This window comes from Prenolepis imparis, unplaced genomic scaffold (genome assembly GCF_030444845.1).
Source record: "Prenolepis imparis isolate NDT839.2.m4 unplaced genomic scaffold, iyPreImpa1.0 SCAF_3, whole genome shotgun sequence".
Taxonomy (NCBI): domain Eukaryota; kingdom Metazoa; phylum Arthropoda; class Insecta; order Hymenoptera; family Formicidae; genus Prenolepis; species Prenolepis imparis.
In genome coordinates this window covers 16,423,127-16,444,231 of record NW_028141161.1, presented here as the reverse complement: position 1 = coordinate 16,444,231, position 21,105 = coordinate 16,423,127, and the positions used below count along the sequence as shown (strand labels likewise).

Genomic DNA, 21,105 nt, shown 5'->3' with positions numbered 1-21,105 from the left:
TATAAATGGAAGCAACCTGCGTAGTGAACTCTCTCGCGTCGAAAACAGACGTAGGCAGATATAGACCGCATTTCCGTTTTACAGTATAATTCAATGCGTTGACGATTCCGTCTAAAAATTGGCGATTCGCGTAGGAGAAAACACGCATATGATTACAGATTTTATCTAGATAAAAATTAAGATTGAGAGTTCTGGAGCATCTTTTATGCTCCGGAATGTTGAGTCGAGATTACGATGGCCTCGGACGAGAAAAATCTCGCGATTGCGATGTAATTTACAACGGCGAATCGAAGAGCAAAGTTACTCGCGCGTGCGGTTTCTTTGTTATTAATTTTTGTCGTTTACACCTGATAATGTATTCAGATTCAATAGAACTGACTGCTGACAAACTGTCGTCCATATCCGGGTCATCATCCATCCGAGACGATCTATCGATCGGTATAATACTCCCTCTTGATAGAGGAGATCCAACGCGGACCGCGGAAGAGGATTTCTGCGCGAACGATTCCGTAACGACCGATTACGCCCCGTTCGGCATCCGTTGGTTTCCTCACGTGTTTTAATCCCATTCATCCCGTTTGTTACGAAATCAGAAGCAAACCGGGCTACGTTTAGATAGAGTGGAGTTGTGCTAAGAATAAGTAGGTATCGTCGGGAAATCGCTGAACTTTGCGAAATCCGCAGATGTAGGTCTTGATTTCGCGCAAAAGATGAAATATATAATTACCAGTCTGGTTAACATAATCATGAATACGTAATTGGAAATTATATAATTGTCACTTTTACTTTTCTTTTTTCCATTTTATATCGTAAGAAAAAATTATTATATTTTTCAAATTATGTTTTCTATTATATTTTGTATTTTTGGCAAATAGGTATATATTATTATTTATTATATTTTATATTTTTTCTTATCTTATATACTAAGTAGTATGTACTAAATTTTTATTATACATATAATATTTTTTAATTATATTTTAAAATATCTTTGCAAGAATTTTTTTAAGATTATAAAAATTTTTTCTCAGAATGTCCGAATCATTATTTATGCACTGTTTATGAGGCGAATTCCTCGATTACAAAAATCTCTCCGTGTTTCCATGGAACGATCGCAATCACCAAGGTTTTCTTTTCGCTCTTGTTCTCTGGTTATTCATGCGTTCCTAATAGCACGTAGCGTTGCGTAGCGGCTGAGATTTTCTTCATGGCAGATAGATGATTTTTGCGCGTCTCGATCCAGGAGATCGGAACCGAGAGAGGACAAGCAGCCGATCGCGGAGCCTTGAACGGGAAAGGAGGAAGGGAAAGGGAGAGGACCACGAAGAGGAGCGATCGGTTGGTCGGTCGATCGATTGATTTTTTCACGGCGTATGGTTGCACCGCTACTGCCCGTTGCAGGTGGAAGCGACTCTTTACTCTGACCCGAAGCTTCTCAGAAATTCTCTCCAGTCATCGAGACGAATTCCATCGGAATTCAGAGCGGACGATTAATGGCTTTATACGTTCCTTAAAGTCTCCGCCGCGTCACAGATTAATTTGCTTTTTCTCTTCGCTTCAGCGGAGACTGGAAATCGGACCGTGTTTCATCATTTGACGAAAAGTTTGCGCGCTCTCCTCTTTCATCATAAATTCCATTTCGTGTACGACAAAGTACGGTACAAAAGTTGACTTCGTTCGTAGCTCTCGGGCTGTAAAACCCAAGATGAAAACAACGCGTTCATTCGTGGGAGACGAAAAGATGAAAAAGGGACATCGGGACCGATCGAGAGAACGTTGTAGAAAATAAAACGAGACGAATACACGTTACACGTGAAACGAGGGAGAGGTCATAAAAATCCGAAGCGCAGGTAATATATATAAACCAACGATCTACAAGTCCACTCGCGAGAGCGATCCTAATCTCGCGCGTCGCGCTGGTGAGGGGGAGGAAGAAGGTTTCTACGAAAACCAAAAAGATACCGTCGAAAAGGGCGAATAGCACGGCCGCTAAATTGCCGAGGTTCATTAGAAAATCACCGGTATGCGATGCGCCGGGCACCCGGGAGGGAAATATTACAGCCCCGAAGAATTTCGAGTACACACCTTCGACGCTCAGATTTTTCAACCTTTTCTTCGTGTGTACTCGTTCCTCTTTTTTTTCCCTCAGTTCTCACTCGCCCTAAAAACTTGTATTTCGAAATTACGCGACTTCGCCAATGCTATCGTCGCGCGATGATCGAGAATTCTCCTAAACTCACACCGGGAGACGATTCATCCGTTCTCCTTGCCGGACGATTCGATTTGAAGGTCGCTCGTTTCCTCTACTGCCATTTTTGGATACCTATCATAAACGCTGCTGCCTCCACAGGTACTTTATTGTTTGATTCATGCTTACCCGACATTTTTATTTCCGCTACCGTTCTACGGGAGATATATATTCGTCGCGGATAAATGATAGTAAAAAGAAGCGGGAAACGCTGATCCGTCATATGTATCTTACGAAGATTCGGCTCGTTTGTTTGCCCATAAAATGCGGTGGAAGGTCGCGAATAGAACCGAACGACGCATAAATTATACATAGTGGTGCAGTATAACACACATACTCTTGCAAGGATTTCGCGAATCTCGCGACAGTTCTATCGCGCGGTTCGAGTTAATCTCGGTAATTGAATAAATGTAGAAGACGATTATGCGACGCTATATAGCAACGCTCGAGACGCGCTTTAACGAGCCGCCGTCTAAATCATTGCGCTCGATTTACTGCAAATTTAATCTAGAGTTAATCGATATTTAATTTAAATATACTCATTTCCCCGTGTAACTAACATACTTACATTTCCCATCAGTCGCGCCGACGCTCGATCTATCCTCGCATTAATTTGCAATATTCGACACCTCTTCCGTCTGCGGTTTAATAAAATTTGGCGACGTATTTTAATGGGGTGCGCTCGAAGAGATATAGCTACGATTTTGAAACCATTCCAATGTTTAACAGTTTATCACAGTTTATTGCATTTTTTTTTTTTTTTTTTGCAAAACGAGGATCTCGCTATACAATGTCCGTAAAATAAAAATACACGCGGAAACAAAAGCGTATAGATAAGGTTTTGATTAAAGAAATGAATAAGTAAAACAGATGTGGAACTATGCTATATCATTGCATTAAAAAGTAATATTATTATCGCAGTTTTATTTTTTCTTGAATCTGGCTTTTTTTGCTGCTACCACGGGTAATTTTGGATTAGACTGATTTTTATGTTTCTTGCTTTCTACGTGCTGAGCAAACGTAGTCTCAGAATTCAATGATAGATTGCACGGTGCGCAATAATATTGGCCTGCAAAACAAAAATATTACAATTAAAACAATTTCACTGTTGCATTAGTATCCCATTAATCGTGCAATTCTATTTTCTTTTCCCCAATTTTTTCTATACATCATATATATATTTCCTTACCTGATGGGGTCCGATAAATAGAGTAGTCTATAAGTTCCGAGACGTTGGTCACGTTTTCGTTTTCAACTGAAAATGGAATAGGAAGAACGAATAAGTTATCGGACAACACATTATATATATGTATTTGTCTCCTTCACGGATATTACCGCGTTCAGGCACACCGAGTCCATTAAGCTTTAGCATCCTCAAATGTCGAGCTCCGCGCTTATGCGTCTCCAGTTGATCCTGACGATTGGCCGAAACTCCGCACAAGTCGCAACGCAACGGCGTGAGATACGATGATGCTGCGTAGATGGATGATACCGCGGCTGGATTCGGCACCGCGGCGGGTCCGTCGGGCACCACCGGAGTCCCGGTCGGCGCGGATTGCGCGTCCGTTTGGAAAGCCATTCCAATTCCGAAGCGACCCGTCGAATCCACCTGATTGTACTGATTTTGATTCTGCGATTTCTTCGATGGCCTGCGAAATGCAGCGCTCTCATTATCGTTATTATGACAAATATGATTAAATTCTCAATCTATATTATTAATGCGCGCGCTACACATTGTATGTGTGTAAATATTACTAAATTAAATCAATTATTAGGTCACTGGATTATTAATGCAATTATTATTATAAAAACATGACGTATATGCAGGTACGTACCTTGCACGAGGCCCGCCGTTCGCTGCCCTAATGTGCTTTTTGCCCGCGTAGTGTTGCGTGGCGTCTGTTTGCGATGTGAACCACGTTTTGCATATCTAGCAATGCAGATCGTATGCGAGGTACATGTTAATCTACGTATGTATAAATACATAATTGTAGGCAAAACACATTTTGGAGGCCTCTTACATCACAGTAGTTTTGCCAGTCGTTATTGGTCGTACTGCTCACTTGGCCATCTTCCGTTTTCTGTTTTTTAACGCTCTGATTGAGAAACATCGATACTTTTTTCTGATGTGGCTTGCCGTCATAGTGCAATTTCGCTTGTAACGTGGAGTTCATCTGCAAAGTACGATTCGCTTCGTCGATATACGATGATCATAGCTTTTCGACGTAAGAGATCTATACATCGCAGATATTTATTCTTTGGAATTTAAACTAGATTTAAACTGGAGAGAGAAGATTCTTTAATTATCCGATTATGATTATAGCCGAGCCTTACGACTGCATTGCACAGATCACATTTGAGCGGTTTCATCAGCGTCGACAGTTCCCTCTGCGCACTCGCCACTTTCTCTGAGAAATCAATGCAAAAGAGTTTCGCTGAAAATATTTATACAGTACAAGATATATGTATAACAATTCGTTTTAATTATTTCTTTCATTTTAAATCATATATCATATATCATATACAGACAGATTTTTAAGTAAGATGTACATCTTCGCTACTCTCTTTAATTACCTGCATCCTGTGCGGGATCGATAAACTCGTTCTTGCGTTTATAAAAATTCTTGCTCTTGTTTTTCCCAATGGCTGATGTCGCCGTGGGAGAGACTGCCGCGGTTACCGCACCTTTATAGGTCGTATCGTACCACTGGGCGTAAATGTCCGAGGTATCGCTGTCGGTGGGTATCCACCACGGGGTTGACGATTGTGCGGAAGTTTGCGGTTGCATCGTCGGATGCAGCACGTACGAACTCGGTGGCACAGGGAGTACATTCGGGAATGCACCAAGTGTCGGAGGAACCCCGTCGCTGGCGGTCGCTACCGATGCTGTTGCGACGGTCATCACGTTCTCGCTCGTCGTTCGTTGCTCTTGCGTCGTTGTCGATTGTCCATTGTTGCTGTCCGAGGGTTTATTCGAACAAGAAGAAGGCGGTGGTGGTGGTGGAGGAGGAGGCGGTGGCGGTGGCGGCGGCGGCGGCGGTGGTGGCGGTGGCAGGAAACATTCAAATCCTATTGCGAGAAAAATTCGAGTTAAATGAAAGGTTCCTTTCGAGAGAATATCATCTGTGCTCGAGTCTCGAGGCGAGAAGAATGGGTTCTCGGACCCGGAAACAGTAGTCTGACCATATTTTTCTCGCTTAAAAAAAAAAAAGGAAAAAATCTAGCTGTTCCTCAAAAACGTCAAAAAATTGTAAATCATATCCCGCTGTTTTACTGCGGCACTTTTTTAAGGTTTTGTTACAAAAATGTTTTCAAGTTCACGGCATGATAAAATAATTTAGCGATATATGTGGCCCACGTTTTGTATTATTTGTGCTCTCTTATTCAAATTTATTTCATCGTTATTTATCCTCTAACAGTAAAATGAAAGACAACAAAGTAACGAAGGGAGTTCTGTATATTATATTAAATGGACAGCGAGGTTTATTAGTGCATCCGGTAGAGATCCATCAAAATTTCGCGCCATTTACTATCGCGTTAATTACCATGGGTGGGCGAATCGTTTTCGTCTTTGCGCAAAATATAAAAGCGAGGACGTCGCGTGACTATTAAGACGAGATGCTTATCGCGCGCTTTAAGAAGGAATTGCATTTAATTGCCCGCAATACATATGTGTATATAGTGCTAATTCACGCAATAGGCTGTGAGTATAAAAACAACGTAATATTATGTTTTTTTCACACCTGATAATACAGCTCGAGCGTTCAGACAGTGATAAATATTTAGCTTATCACATGTCTATGCCACAGTGATGACATAATTTATTTGAATAACTGTTTTATAACTTGCATATCATTTGCAAATCATTATACGAAACAGTTAGATATTTTACAATATAATTTCTATACAAATATGAATTGTTTGGAATTATTCTAAGCAAATTAATTTGTATTATCATTTATATTTAGAATTATGATATTTTACATGATTATGAAGCATATAATTTTTTGCTGAATGTTGTTTAAACATTATTATATATTTGATTTTAATTTCAAATATATGTATGTATATATTTCGTTATTTAAATATTATCAATATTTATAAGCTTGATAATAGACATATAGATCAATTTATCTCTACCTTGGATATATTTCTAATTTTTAAACATGCCCTCAATTAATCAATTAATGAACTTGTCCTTCTATGAATCGATCTTAACGATAGCAAATATTGTGACTACGCTTTTAATATTACCTTGACCGAAACCACCCGGAAATGAAATTAGAGGTCAGATCTACATGCTATATATACGTATAACGTTATGCGTTCGCATATCGCTTGATCTATGTATACACTCCTCCGGAGTACGATATTCGCAATTTACTCGTCAATGCATACACACTAATCATCTCGTCCGACGGATCATGATGGAAGTTTCATAGCGCGAGCATAACCACGACCTAATCCCGGATTAAATCCGCATCGCTGATTGATCTCTCTCGACTCTCTTGCACATCTGGCGAACCGACAAATTATTCCACCATTCTCGATAACGCGCCTCGTCACGGCTGCGAGTATCTTTGTTTTTTTTTTGCTCTCATTGCCCTGTTTCGTGCTGTTGTCGCACACAAGCGCACGCTATTGCGAGATGACGGAACAAGTCGGGGGAGTGGAGGGGGATCCGGTCCTGAATTGACGGATGACTCACCCGGCACTTCTGGATTCTCTATGATCTTGACGCTCGACATTTCCTCCGTCCCGGGAAGAAAATTTTATTCGAGCGACAATTATCTCCGTCGGGCGAAGCTTGATGGCAGGCTCGCACCGCGGCTTCTTGCTCGAGTGCTGACGCCTCGCGACGTCGTCGTCTTCGTTCTCTTGCACTTGACAGCGTTTCGCCTCACCGTTTCGTAACGACGCGTAACGTCGCACCGCGACTCGCACCTCGGCATCGACTGTCACTTATCCGAGCGAAAAGTTTTGTTGAGGTTAATTCAGCCGCGGGTTTGACACACAAGCCGACGACATTACACGGCCACGGCGCGTGATATTGACCCGCGGCGTAAGATGGCTGCACACGCTGCGCTTGTTGACGTTCACGTTCGTGCACACCGCACGGAATTATCACGTGCGACGATAGAAAAGATTCGATCGCGCTTCTACGATCGCTGATGGAGAATTCGCGACGACGATGGAAGACAAGGACGAGTTGTTTCGGTGCCTCGAGCAGAAAATCGCCAGTGCTCGAAGTATGATCGAGCGACTGAAACTCATCGACAAGATCGACGGGATTGAGAAATTTATACGAAAGATTCAACAAGAGATGAAGTTTCTGGAAAAAGTAAGCATTTTTGATTGATCTGTCAAATTGAGTAGTGGCTAATTACATTGTTTACATTGCAATCAATAATTTGTCCTCTTGTTTTTTTTTTATTAAACCTACATAATGTACATATATTTAGCTTGTTGTAAAAACAGACAGTGAAAAAAATACAGTTAAGATAATAATAAAATCTGTAGATGTAAACAAAAATCTGAAGCTACACTGACAGTTAATCAATTATGATAGAATAGATCTGCACAAATTTTACTAGCAGATAAATAATTTTCTTTTTTTTACACAGGTGCATTGCTCTGGAAATTTGAAGAAGAAACATTTACAGAGCACAAATCTGATTCACCTTAATGCTATAGTGGCTAGATTGTCCTGCGCCAAGAATCTTGTCAGTGTCATGAAACCTTTTAAACATCAGAAATCACGTTTGGAAGTTGATATAGTGTCTAACAATGGTGCTTCATGGGTGAAGGTTATAGCCAGGAATGCTAGAGCATTAACTTTGATATCTCTTGGTAATGGAGAATATGGACAGAAATCTGCTTTGGATCAAGCTAATTCGTATCTTATGTGCAGCAAATGCCATTTATATCATTATAAACCGCCAGAAGTGATATTTCACTTTGCTTATGGAGTAGAGATTCCTCTAGCCTTGCGTTTAGAGCAAATGGGCATTATAGTTGAAGGAGATAGAATAGATATGGAGCATGAGAATTTAAACAGTCAGTATAAATATCTAGAAAAAATCATTATATGTATATAATAAGTGCGTAAAAATAATTTAGTTAATATATATTTATTGTATATTTATCTTTTGGAGGTAGAACACGATGAACTGGATTTGCTGAAAGAATCTACAGATGATTCTGAACAGGACTTGGATTTGCATTCATTAAATACATCTATACTTTCAACTGAGATTAAACTCCTGAATCTGGATGTGTCAACGCTATTGGCTTATGTTACGAATATGTCTAATGGATATAATAATTATATCTATCGCGAACCGCTGCTTACACAGCAAAGAGAGATGGAAAGGAAACATCCCATAAAACCAATCCTGGAAAATTTGTTTCGTGAGAAAGAACTTATAGTTTGCCAGACAGCATATAACAATTTTATGAATATCATTGATGTCATTGGTGGTCCAAAAGAGACGCTACGTGCTCACGAATTGTTAAAAAATGTTCCAATTGTTGATGATATAACCACTGGTCGAGTAATGGAACTGCGTTTAGGTGGCAAAATTAAAGATCGATCGCGAATAGTTTTCGCAACGGGCGAAAATATGAAAAGTATCACTGTTTCTGCTAATGAAGGATTTGTAAGAGCGGCACGTATGCAGGTAAACATTATACAGCATGCATTATACAGAATTATTATCTTTCTTTATTCTTGAGATAATATTTTACAGATATTATATTTTTCCAGGGCATTGAGTGTACAGTTTTTTTACATGAGCCAAGATCTCTATCAGAAATGAAAGAAGGTAATGCAACGAAAATAGAATCATTTTGATATTACTTATTATTTAGGCAATTACAAACAAAATATATACTGACACATCAAATATACTTTTATTACTAATTTATTATATTATTTTATACTACATTGAAACAATATTTGAAATTATCTCTTTAAAAAAAGTTACTATATTTCATTGTCATTAATTACCTGAATATTGAACTTGTTAAATTCTGTTTCTAAATTTTCTTCAAATTCTGTAAAATATGAAATAGTTATATGAAGTAATACAAAATTAAATTGTTTAAAAATATTCAACAATACCATTAATAAATTTGTTGAAATAAGGATTCCTTTCTTTGGCTACTTGTATATATTCTTTACTCTTCTCCCTGTTCCCAAGATTCATATAACATTTGGCGCTATTTAAAAGAGCTTTTAAATTTGAATTATTCAGTTTTAACACCCATTCGCAATCGTGTAAGGCTTTTTCGAATAATCCGAGATGCATATACGATAACGCACGGTTATTCCATAATACAGACGAATCTTTACGCTGTTCTAATGCTTTACTAAAATAAGTCACGGCTTTTTCGTAATCTCCTTCTTTGAATGCACCATTTGCAATTCTTTTTAACGTTTCTGCTCGTTCATTTCTAATCTTACGATCTTCGGTTCGTTTCTTAGCATCATCTTCCATACTCTTCGTAAACATCTCTATATAAATTTATAATTTATTGCATATGTTAAGTAGCAGTATTGTAATCTCCAAACAAATAACTTACCTCGTGACATCTTGTTTGGCTCATTGGAGGAATTATCCTCAGAAGAATATTTATTAATTATCGATCGATTAGTTTTAATTTTAACTTCTCCATCTTCATAAATTTCCCTTTGAACATTTCCTTCTAAAATTTCATCGGCTAACTTTTGTCCACATTCTTGCTCCTTTGGATCAGAAGACGCTAACTTCTTGACAATTTTTTCTTGAATAAGGAATGTTATTGAAAAATATAAATTTGTGGTACGCAACTACATGAATACCTTACCTACTTTGGTAACACGATGCATGAAATTTTGAAATTCTTCCTCGGTTACATTTTTATCAGGGTTAAATTCATTAATAATGTGACTTGCTTTTTCTATTTTATCACAACTTACTTTATTCTTCACATCCATTTTTTAAATATAAAACTGTAGAAACAATTGGAAAAATCGGCAGACGCACTACAGAGAAAGAAATATCAAGTAATTTGTTTCCATAGAAACATAACAATGTTGGTTGCTATAGATAATAGTTTGTGTAGTGCTATACGTGTATTATATATTTATAAGTAACCAATATATTAATATAAATTAATTTATGTCAATATTTCAATATACCTATGTATATTAATCAAATCATTGTGTGTATAAAAGTATTTACAAAATATTATTCAAACAGGATTTAGATTGTAAAACAAGTTTCGCTTTACATTGCTTCATAATGAAAGTATTAATACAATTATGTAAATTGTAAATATTGAACAAAACAAAAACATTGAAGATGACAGCAGTTAGTAATTGCTTCAGACTTTTAACGGTATTATATGAATATTATGTATGTCGTATAAATATTAAAGTATATTGCATGAAAAAATGAGACTTGTGCGTAATTCTTTTTCAGTTTATGAAATTTTACATTAACTGTTTGAACCTTTTCTAGCAGAAAATTCTGTGTGAGGACGAGCATTTTTGCTTAATGAACGGAGCACCATCTGTTGATAGAAATGTTGCGTGGATGTTTTACTGCTTTCTGAATTCTCATTATCATTGTCGTCAACCTCAAGAGGATCCATGTCAACATCTTCTTCCAAGTCTGAAGATATATCAATTTCGTCCTTTATGTAAATTGTGTTTATATTGTGATCTTCATTGGAATTCTTCTTAACTTTCCTCCTGTCTAATGGCTCATTTTGTTTATTGTCTAGTACAGAAGTAGAAGGGTCTCCTGTTGTAATCTCTATTTCGTCCATGATGCAACGAATTTTTTTTAACGGTAGCTTTTCTGTCGATATTGTGGATAATACACGTGGCCAACTGATTACAGGATCCGAGAATTCTTTTCTCTTCTGTGGTGTAGGTATATTCGGCAATCCTTTGCTCGTACTTGGCATATCGTTAATGTCTACAATACTGATACCGGAATTGCTGTTCTCCAATCGTTGACATAGCTCGTTTATATTGATCTCTTCCTTTTTTTTCGTCGTCTCCAGAGGAATTTTAATCGGTGGCTTGTGAGGATTTATCTTCAGTGGAATAAGCTTTGGCTGCACGGGTACTTTGTTCTGCGTTTTTGTATTTGTTTCGGGTTCAGAACTGGTACTTTTGCTGGACAAGCTTCTGGCTTCTTCTACTTTTAATCGCGATACCGTGGTGGTCTTTTTCGATACATCGCAGTGCTCCTTCGTGGTGTTGTTGGCTCCTTCTCCGGGCAATACCGTCAACGGAATATGTCGCAATCCGGTGACTTCCAGGGTCTCGGCGAGTTTTAGCAGTCTTCTAACCTCGCTCTGAACTACCTGTATCTCGCCGCAGTACATGAAGTTGACGAGAGTCTTGAGGTCGTCGGCCTCGACGTCGTGCAGGACGATCATCGGGTGCGGATGATCGTTGGCCATGATTAAACGGCGAAAAAACGAGCTCGAATTGGCAAGTACCATCTTGTGACATTTGAGGATTGTATTGTCTTTACACACAAGCGAGAGATCGACAAACTGTTGTTTCTCGTAACAGGTGTCGAGGGAGACCACCATGTGTGACGGAAAGCTCTGCCACTTGAAACTTAACACGGAATCTTCCTTCATAGTGGCGTTTTTAAGTCAGTTACGTCAATTTTACGACCAAGCGACACGAGACGCTCAATTTGCGGCGTTTCTAACAACACCATTCGCCATGACACATACGACACGTGCCGCTGTTATCGTTCTACAAGCTGTCCTCTGGCGAGCGAGATGCATATACGCGCATCCAGTGTATTATAATATTTCTATAAATCGTGTATATTCTCTGAACCGTGCGATCTGTCAAAACAAAAAAATCTTTTTAGTCGCGACTAATGTGTGTGTTGCTTTTAGAATTCACACGAGGCTATAAATCTATTATATATTTTCAAAGATTATTTAGCATTGCGTCTCTTGGATATTGAAAAGTGTATAACATAGTGTCGAATTGGAAAATTGAGAACCAGATTTGTAAATATTAATCTGCATAGAAACAAAGGAGTGTTTTCGATTTCAAAATTGCCGCGCTGCGCTGCTGCGACGTGACGTGACGCGTTTCGAGATCTCGAAGCGCTGTAGTCGCGAGGCCTGCGACCGGCAACGGCGGCGACTCCTCGGACCAATTGGCTCTGACAATTGCAAATGGTCGTTTAATAACAGATGATTGAACGCGTACCGCGGCGCGCGGCGTAGCATTTATCTGTCAAAAGCGGTGGCGGCCGGCCCGACGAACGGTGATGCGCCGCCGGCTGACACGCGTCCGTTGAACGTTGTACCGGCGAGGTGTTGGACTCGAGAACGCCATTCTTCCTTTTCATTTCCGACGCAACGACAACAACAACAACGACGACAACGACGAGGACGACGAGGACGACGACGCGGCGCCAAGTGCGAGAGAGCGACAGAGAAAGCGTGACGCGAGTGAGCGTAGCGGGCGACCTTTGAATAATCGCGTTCGTTTATTATTATTATGTGATCGGTGAGTCGCGAGACAACGACGGGCAAGGAAAATAGGAAGGAAGTCGAGAGAAAATGCAGACCGCACAGACCAACGTTTTCTGCTATCTCATCGTAGCGATTCTCGCTCTCCTGTCGACGCTCGGCCGTTCAGGTAGATACGTACACACATACGTAGCATTCATTTTCGCTAAATATTCTCGCGTTGAAATGTAAGAGAGAAACTCGGTGCCCTCTCTCCGTTTGTCTGGCTGATGAATTAAAGCGCGAGCGGTCATGAAATTGGTTCGTCCGAGCAATCCACAGCAGTCACCCCAGCTTAGTCATAATAATCCTCTTCCGCTCTTTCTTTCTCTTTCTCTCTGCTTCTCTCCTCTCTCCTCTCTCTCTCTCTCTCTCCTCTCTCTCATCTCTCTCATCTCTTTTATTCTTTCTGTTTCTGCCGTTCATCTCCATCTTTCTCGAAATCTTCAATTTGAGAAATGAGAGAGAGAGAGAGAGAGAAAGAGAGAATCCTTCGTACTACTACATGGAATTGAGATCAACACGTGACGCGTTTCCGGTTTACAATTTCACATATAGTGTCGAAAATGCATTTTTTGTTGTGCAGGAAATTTCCACTGAAATACACTTTCGGTAATTCTTGCTCAAGTTATTTCAAGTACATTTTATTTACGTATATATTTATAGTTTTTTTTTCCGCGAAATGTATTTTTAATGACTTTCGGGAAATTGCAGGAAATACATAGTGATAATTTAGCGATATCGTGTTTTACAATAATTATGTATGATGTGATAAAAGCGCAAATTGGCCAAGATTGTTGACAAAGTCAAACTAAAAATAGTTATTTCGAAAAAATTTGATATAATCGACGGAAATTTTTCGCTCGCATGGTCGTTATTGACGTAATCTTGAGTTGAATATTTGATGATAAAATATTGAAATATACATGTGTGTAACATATATAAATGAAGAAATTTGCATATGTTATTATATGGTTTTTGTAATCAAATGCTGATTAAATTTGCCTTTTGATTTTTTTATAACGCATTGCACCATGCTTACTTAGAACTGATTCTTATGCGCATCTAATTAAGAGTTTCTTGCGTTTTTATTCGACGCATTACGAAAGCTAATTTGAAACGGTTCGTTGCAAAAGTTCCGTACTTTCCCGGATAATTACGACGTCGAAACGTGCACAAATGCAAATATATTTACAATGATGTCTTTAAGGAGATGGATTGAGTTTTTTTATCTCGTGTTGCGTTGTCAATCCTTACGATTTATATCGATTCGATACACCTTTTTCTTGCATGACATAATCGTTAGTATAGCTTCGGGGTAGAAATCGACATCGTGATGCATAAGTTCATTATGAGATATCGAATCATGCTTTTTTCTTCTACTTATATTTACGAGTTGAATATTTTTATCATACATATGAGAGTGCATATTATTGCATTCATTCTTTTTTATATTTTGTCAGTTTATATATGAGATAAATGAATCGTTTTGAACTCCACTTCCGACGTTTTATAGCAAAGAAAATATTCCTTATGAAGATAAGATTACATTTTCAACTACTCAATATATACTTATTTTTCACTATCAATATTATGATATATCGAAGATAGTTTGTTTTTATCCTTCTTGGAAGATATGTTTTTTTATATATAGAATTTTTTCCCAAGAATCAATGACACATCAATCATGTGGATCTATCGCAATCGATTTTGTGGTATCGACGTGGTCCTGTTTTATTCGCATTTATTAATATCACATATTTGTGTCGGTTCGATCATCGGAAACAACGCTCTTAAACGCGTTTCACGTAGCAATAAAATTTCTCGTATTAATTTAAATAACCAGAAGATTATACAAGTGTGCTCGCAAAAAATTAATCGAAAAAAAAACTTGACAGAACGGTATTCGCATGTGCACACACCAAACATATTACTTCGTATATATTTCGCAGTATATTTTAAGCACCTTCAGTAGGCGAAGAAATGCACGACTTCCCCCGCCCACCTTGCACTCTTGTACGTTTGTTTATTTAAATTGCGCATATACCGCATGTGGCCGTCTACTTATACATTTGCACGCAATAATGAAAACATACACAGAGTATTAATAACGCGAAACTGCCTACTATATATAATATAGGTTAAAAATAAATTTACTTGGCAGTATCGGTCTTGATACAGAGCGCGTCTTTCACATTTTCTCTTGCATCTCCTTTCTCATTAATTTCTTAAAAAAATATGCACATCAAATAAATAATATTTGCAATAAAATATGCCCTCTGATAAATTTCAAAAGACAGGATTTTGCTGTTTTACGCGAGTATACATATAATTCATATGCAATAAAAAATATACAGCGGGATATTGTATTATGCGTGCACATGAAATCCTTGGGTGAATTCGCGTTTACGTGGCGAAATTCGGTCCGACGAAATTGGATAGTTGATGTGGAATTGAGAGAAAACACGCGAAGAATATTTCTTTTCGGGTAAGAGTTTGAAAGTCTTACGATATTATCGCCATAACGTGAATTTGTACTTTAACAATGTGCGCGTCAAGACTTGCTCTTTACTTTTATTCTTTTTTAAAATTATTATTTATTATATCAAGCGATTAATTATTTATCTAGATTTTTTATTACTGGTTATTGTATCAATGATGACGGATTATTTATCTGTCATGATAATAATAGCAGTAAATTGATAGGATTTTATATCTTCCATTTTATTCGAAACACATTGACTTATATTGATTTGGTATATTTGGTCGTTATCAGTACATTGTTCAATAATTAAAAATACGATAACTGCCGTTTAAATTGCATCAAAATATCGATATTAAATGTCAATCATAATTTTTACTCTTTAATTTAATGATATTATTTTTACGTATTATTTGCAATTTTTTTTGTAAACTCCGATGAAAGATCTTAATACATCAAGATTTTACAAATAAACATCGCTATTTTTCACTCGAATAATTCCGAGCCGCTTCAATTTCAAGCGGTTGTTTGATTACGCTTATTCTTGTTTCGCTTCGAATCTGATTTGGGGGGGGGGGGAAATGATGAATAATAGTATATATTATAATCTCTCTTAACTCGCAATAAGAATAATGTCTCTTCTTCGTAATTCTCCGATTCTGATGCGGCTTAACGAAGGTTCGCCAGCTGTGATACTTCCTGAGATGAACAGACTCATTGTGTTCACCCAAACGGTCCGATTTTACGACGTTATCGTGGAAAAACGTTCTCTCCCTCGTATTGTGTGATGACGCGATTCTACGAGAATGCAATAAACGAATCGAAACCGAATACGGTATACTTCGAATCTTCGAAATTGTCGAAACTTGACACCGGCGACGGTAAATCTGTCGATGCATCTGACGTTTGCAATTATATCTAATGCATTTTACGATTGATATAAAATCTGGCAGCTTCGTGAAATCGTATTTACAATCATAAATGTAATATTAATTTTATTCGCGATGATAAGAATGTTGACGTAATAATAAAACTTTTTTTTTCAACGTAATATTTCTTTTACAACGGATGCATTTATATACGGACGAGTAGTAACAAGATGTTCATTTCTGCATATTTCTATTACGTTGATATTTCAACGAGACAAATCACGTCGGATGATATTATAAAATTAATGCGACACCAGTCACTTAAATCAAAAACAGGTCCCATAATACCCTTGATCCTCAGCCTCAGTTAACCCCCGTGTATACTGTTAATAAAACGAATTCGTCTCAATTAACTGATTCAGCCAATCATGCGTCACGCAGGCTCGATAGAGTTACGAAAATGTCATTCATTCTCGTGCCCCTTTGTGTCATCTGTTCTGGACGAGATAACGAAACAGTTTGTCGATGATAACGAGAGGGATAAGGAACGTGGCGCGTTCGATTAAGTCTCATCGTATAATGATAAATTATACGAAAAAATAATCGATATATGCATTCGATGTATATGTTGTATCGCTCATTCAGTAATCGTCTCTTCTTTTTATCTTTGCTTTATCTTCTCGCCAGTATATTTCGACAATCTTGAACAAAGTTTTCGAATAACGCACATGTCACGAAATCTATATTTACTAAATGCAGGATATTTTTATGATATTTATATTGAAACGATGAATGTGTGTGTATTTAATGTGGTTTTGGAATGATTAATCTCTTACAAGAATATTTTAAAGCATGATCTGCAATAATCAGAGCATGATTCACGCACAAACCTTCTCTTCACTTTTCTTTTCTTGTATGTGTTTACAAAAATTATCGCTTTTATGTGAATAACAATATCTTATAGAAAAATTGCAACTACAATTTTTTGAAAATGTCTTGTGCTTATTACAGTTATCTGAATATGATTTGACAATTATGAATTAATGTAGCAGCATTATTCTGGTTAAGTAAACAAAATGTATTTTTTTATTCCGCAGCAAATAATTATAAGTATTTTTAATTGAATATAATTTAACGTGTTGAAGCTTTGCTGTTTTTGAATTGTGAATTATAAATAACTTGAACGTGACGATTCGTCTTATTGATTATCACTGTACTTTGTTGATCTCGCAGCATGCTTATTTCCTGAGCTGTTTTGGAACGTGCTGCTGAGATATCTTGTGTTTTCCCACTTATCACTTTGATATAAATATGTTATGTTTAATCAAGAATTGCATTACTAATACATATTCATTGTAAGTATAATTATTTTTTGAGATTCTGCAATTTTTTCATAAATCGTTGTCAAATTAATTAATATTGAATGAAGAAGTGTTCTGCTTTTATTAATTCGTTTGAAATATACAGCTGCATGAATAAAAGGTCCAGAACTAACTGTGAGCTTGCATGCAAGGAATGCTGGCGCCGCGCTTGGATCACACAACCCGTCCTCGGCGATTCATTCATCTTTTATGTATTGATGGCGATTCTTTTCAGAGAGCCGCGATGGAACGCATTTGAAGGAGTGCGATATATCGGCGCTCGGGAGCGAGCAGTGCGGTAAGAACCAGAGATGCCGTGTAAGCATCAACGGCGAGAAGCCGCGGTGCGAGTGCCAGCGAGATTTTCATTTAGTTAATGGCGAATGTATTAGAATTACATCCGCGGCGGCGAGTGTCGACGCTACCACCCTTAAACCAGATCTTAATTCCGAGTCAGGAGGTACGTGCACACTGTGGAAAAAAAAAAAAAACATTGCAGCAAATTAATGCGTCGTTGAATCTTGCTTTGCCCTTAAATATAAACCTTGTTGAAAGATTTAATTGAGTCTTCTATTGCTAGCATGGAAATATTCTGGAGTTCTTTTTTTGACAAAATTTATCATTTTTTCGAGAATATACTTTGGAAGACAGACAACGTAGTTGATTCGATTGTGGGCATCTTAGCTCGCGATTAGAGATAACATTGTTTAGCTTCGTGATTATTCATTCACTGATATGATAATAAAGATGGAAAGAAAGTCGATGTATACGTGGATTCGAGCGTCGAAACTAATAACCAGCAGCAATAATCGCTGGCGACTAAAATCCTAATCAATTTGATTCAGGTAGCTCCGTAGCCGCCGGTCTGCTAATACCAACCTTCCTCGTAGTAGTCGGTGTACTACTGTATTTCGGCGCGAGACGATACAAATGGCTGCAACGATTTCGACAGTACCGTCACAATCGTTACGGCAATGTCCTAGTCACGAGAGACGACGACGACGACGACGACGACGATCCGCCGATAGCGTAAATAATATAAAAGAAAAAGAGAAAAATTTTATAATAACGCGAACTGATGCACACACCGCGTGTACAAAAGACGCACTTGACCAAAACTTTAAACGCGAGGTTAAACGAGTGCAATGTACGCTTTTCTTGATAGTACATACGTAGTTACGGGTGGTGAGTTCTGGTAGACTTTGATACACGTACATATATTCGATCGGCGACGCTTGTATGTTTTACCTTTAGGAAAACATTACCATGTAATTTCATGCAAGTATCAGCGGAGAATATTCAACTACGAAGTGTATGAGAGATGGGGAGCGAGATGAATTTACGAGGCCAAATGCAAAGACGCACTCGCGCGAGTAATTGCGCTTTTATGGACAGGAACAGATTATTATATTTGTCGATTGATATAAAATATATGAATTATATAATTCATGTAATTCATATAATTAATTATATAAAAAAATATATTAATAAAAATATATTTATAATTCTAAGATAAAGGAATATTTTTTGACAAAACTTTGACGTTTATTTCATTCGTCGAAGAGATATGTATATAAAAGCGTTTCTACTCGCACTAGTTGTCGAATTTTTATATGTGATGGTTGTAAAGGATATGGCATAATGGACTACGTTTATGATAATTTTAAGCATTCACTAAGCATAATTTTTTATATTGATATTAATAAGCTGGTCAGTAAACTTTGCGTAATATTAATATAGGTATATAATAATGCAGTGATTATTTCTTTCGTCACCATCTTCATTATATGCAAAATTAAGGATAATTCTGCATATATTAAATATTGCATCATTATTACCCCCTATTATTGTCTATAGAAAATTACATTTATTTTTCTTTACAGTATATTTAAACGGAGTAAAGTGATTAATACGCATGGGTGAATTTATCAGTGAATTTTTCTCTTTTAAAATTCTTTTAATTTTCTTAAATTATAATTAAGTTTCTTGGTTATAATTAAATTTCTTAGCTATAAAGTATTTTTAATACGATAAGTATATTGAACAAATTTTGTATAGAAATCTTTTGCGATTTCCAGGAATCATTATTTTTTCGATTAATTTATCATACATTAATCACAATTAAATTAATTTCTTGTTTTGAATATCTTGTTTCTTTGTAATTCTTTCTCTCATTTATAATATTTACGGAATAAACCAAATTATTTATGAATCCAAATTTACGAATTCAAATTAGTACTTACTTTCTGCTATATATAATAATATAATGTGAAATATTTTATTAAACTATAATGAACGTGTGAATTTGACAGAGTTACCTTTTAAACCGCAAGAAATTTTTGGAAGCGATTGCGTTTATACCAAAAGTACCACGCTCTTTTTAACTTCTTCGATGTAATAAAGTTTGTAAATATTCCACTCGCTACTCGCGAATGCGTACTCTTGCCAACAACTATTTCCTGTAATTTAATCTAATCGTGATATATAGGAAGATTTATTATCTGTATATCGTTTATGAGGTACGAGCACCCACCCCGGAACCTCGCGAAATATTAATACACAAAGTAAACTTTCGAGAGTTATATATATATATATATATATATATATATATATATATATATATTGGATGATTGCAAAAGTTCGTGCCCGATTTGCATAGATGGTGGTAATAACTTCAAATCGGGCACGAACTTTTGCAATCATCCAATATATTGTATACGCATCCTATTCTTGTACTCTCTATCTCATTTTTGTACAGAATTTATGCACTAGAACCTAAATCATAGTAATTATTCGGTGTATAGTGAGTCTGGTCGTCGTCAATCAGACCATCTCGATCGAGATTTGATATTTTTATAGTTCGCGAGTACAAATCTAAGAATGGCGAGTAGTACTGGCGAATTACTATTGCATTAATTTTAGTACGGCGACAATTAACTTTTATCATATGATCCAAAGTATGGCTAATACTGTCTGCTTATTTGTTATCAGGTCAATACATTTCAATGATTTGACTGAATACCGTAACTGTTATTATATATATTGCAGCCACGTTTATACAAAAAGTCATAGTAGATATTTATTGAATATTCTGGTTCCTCGCCAGACATGTGTGTTCAGATGATGTTTTCTTTTTTCGTCGGAAAACCAGATATTAACAACGATTACAATTTGTGTACGCGTGGCTCCGTTAAGTTTTAAATCATGATTCTGTGATGTAATTTATATTATTATTGACTGAATTTTTATCGTTGATCACGAACCACTGCATTTTTTTTGGCATAATAAACGATCTAATATTAAAGTATTTTTTGTGTAAATATTACATACTGTTGCTGATACCAATGTTTGATATATATTTCTATTTTTGCTCCATATATATTTCTCGCACATTAATAGGCAGCACTATTTAAGGCTATTCGAAAAAAAAGATTGTCGCTTGAAACTTTAGTATGAAATCATTTGGTTGTTTCTACGGTTGCAGGATTTCTCGACTCGAACTTGTAATGTTTATGAATGTTTCTTATACTATCAGATATTCTGTTGTATAATTTATGTCATTTGTACTATAATAATAAAGATCTTTAAAAGTTTTCTGCAACTGAA

General features: G+C 36.9%; 5 protein-coding genes across 7 annotated transcripts; 2 read left to right on the top strand and 3 right to left on the bottom strand.

The window, feature by feature from the left end:
- Nucleotides 1-2,992: 2,992 nt before the first annotated feature.
- On the bottom strand, nucleotides 2,993-7,093 carry LOC145934066 (zinc finger protein 346). Of its 3 annotated transcripts, none has more exons than XM_083034285.1 (8): nucleotides 6,954-7,093; nucleotides 4,820-5,314; nucleotides 4,580-4,680; nucleotides 4,267-4,419; nucleotides 4,081-4,175; nucleotides 3,581-3,894; nucleotides 3,435-3,500; nucleotides 2,993-3,314 (listed from the first exon to the last, which is right to left on the bottom strand). In XM_083034285.1, the coding sequence occupies exons 1-8, from the start codon at nucleotides 6,991-6,993 to the stop codon at nucleotides 3,169-3,171; spliced, it is 1,410 nt and encodes a 469-aa protein (XP_082890411.1). In that variant the 5' UTR covers nucleotides 6,994-7,093; the 3' UTR covers nucleotides 2,993-3,168. The 3 variants fall into 3 exon arrangements, with proteins under 3 accessions (XP_082890411.1, XP_082890413.1, XP_082890412.1); XM_083034287.1 differs by lacking the exon at nucleotides 6,954-7,093 and adding an exon at nucleotides 6,644-6,889; XM_083034286.1 differs by having other exon boundaries at nucleotides 2,995-3,314; nucleotides 4,580-4,653.
- Nucleotides 7,094-7,436: 343 nt separating this feature from the next.
- Nucleotides 7,437-9,310, top strand: LOC145934069 (UPF0415 protein C7orf25 homolog). The gene is made up of 4 exons (XM_083034290.1): nucleotides 7,437-7,586; nucleotides 7,870-8,302; nucleotides 8,405-8,925; nucleotides 9,012-9,310. Exons 1-4 carry the CDS (start codon nucleotides 7,437-7,439, stop codon nucleotides 9,096-9,098), a joined length of 1,191 nt encoding a protein of 396 aa, XP_082890416.1. The 3' UTR covers nucleotides 9,099-9,310.
- LOC145934344 (tetratricopeptide repeat protein 12) lies at nucleotides 9,231-10,072 on the bottom strand. The gene is made up of 3 exons (XM_083034703.1): nucleotides 9,830-10,072; nucleotides 9,369-9,761; nucleotides 9,231-9,301 (listed from the first exon to the last, which is right to left on the bottom strand). Exons 1-3 carry the CDS (start codon nucleotides 9,837-9,839, stop codon nucleotides 9,231-9,233), a joined length of 474 nt encoding a protein of 157 aa, XP_082890829.1. The 5' UTR covers nucleotides 9,840-10,072.
- Nucleotides 10,073-10,097: 25 nt separating this feature from the next.
- Nucleotides 10,098-12,113, bottom strand: LOC145934068 (uncharacterized). Its single transcript, XM_083034288.1, has 2 exons — nucleotides 10,741-12,113; nucleotides 10,098-10,271 (listed from the first exon to the last, which is right to left on the bottom strand). Exons 1-2 carry the CDS (start codon nucleotides 11,888-11,890, stop codon nucleotides 10,207-10,209), a joined length of 1,215 nt encoding a protein of 404 aa, XP_082890414.1. The 5' UTR covers nucleotides 11,891-12,113; the 3' UTR covers nucleotides 10,098-10,206.
- A 306-nt stretch (nucleotides 12,114-12,419) lies between these two features.
- On the top strand, nucleotides 12,420-21,105 carry LOC145934072 (uncharacterized). Its single transcript, XM_083034296.1, has 3 exons — nucleotides 12,420-12,917; nucleotides 17,735-17,959; nucleotides 18,345-21,105. Exons 1-3 carry the CDS (start codon nucleotides 12,839-12,841, stop codon nucleotides 18,530-18,532), a joined length of 492 nt encoding a protein of 163 aa, XP_082890422.1. The 5' UTR covers nucleotides 12,420-12,838; the 3' UTR covers nucleotides 18,533-21,105.

Coding starts and splice junctions, on each gene's coding strand:
- LOC145934072 (XM_083034296.1), top strand. CDS start 12,839: ATGCAGACCGCACAGACCAACGTTTTCTGCTATCTCATCGTAGCGATT. Junction 12,918..17,734: donor GTCGACGCTCGGCCGTTCAG/GTAGATACGTAC, acceptor GATTCTTTTCAG/AGAGCCGCGATGGAACGCAT. Junction 17,960..18,344: donor TCTTAATTCCGAGTCAGGAG/GTACGTGCACAC, acceptor AATTTGATTCAG/GTAGCTCCGTAGCCGCCGGT.
- LOC145934069 (XM_083034290.1), top strand. CDS start 7,437: ATGGAAGACAAGGACGAGTTGTTTCGGTGCCTCGAGCAGAAAATCGCC. Junction 7,587..7,869: donor AGATGAAGTTTCTGGAAAAA/GTAAGCATTTTT, acceptor TTTTTTACACAG/GTGCATTGCTCTGGAAATTT. Junction 8,303..8,404: donor GGAGCATGAGAATTTAAACA/GTCAGTATAAAT, acceptor TTTTGGAGGTAG/AACACGATGAACTGGATTTG.
- LOC145934068 (XM_083034288.1), bottom strand. CDS start 11,890: ATGAAGGAAGATTCCGTGTTAAGTTTCAAGTGGCAGAGCTTTCCGTCA. Junction 10,272..10,740: donor AGAATTTTCTGCTAGAAAAG/GTTCAAACAGTT, acceptor CTTTCTCTGTAG/TGCGTCTGCCGATTTTTCCA.
- LOC145934344 (XM_083034703.1), bottom strand. Junction 9,302..9,368: donor TTTCAACAAATTTATTAATG/GTATTGTTGAAT, acceptor CATATTTTACAG/AATTTGAAGAAAATTTAGAA.
- LOC145934066 (XM_083034285.1), bottom strand. CDS start 6,993: ATGTCGAGCGTCAAGATCATAGAGAATCCAGAAGTGCCGG. Junction 4,420..4,579: donor GTGATCTGTGCAATGCAGTC/GTAAGGCTCGGC, acceptor CGTACTTTGCAG/ATGAACTCCACGTTACAAGC. Junction 4,176..4,266: donor ACTGGCAAAACTACTGTGAT/GTAAGAGGCCTC, acceptor CTGCATTGCTAG/ATATGCAAAACGTGGTTCAC.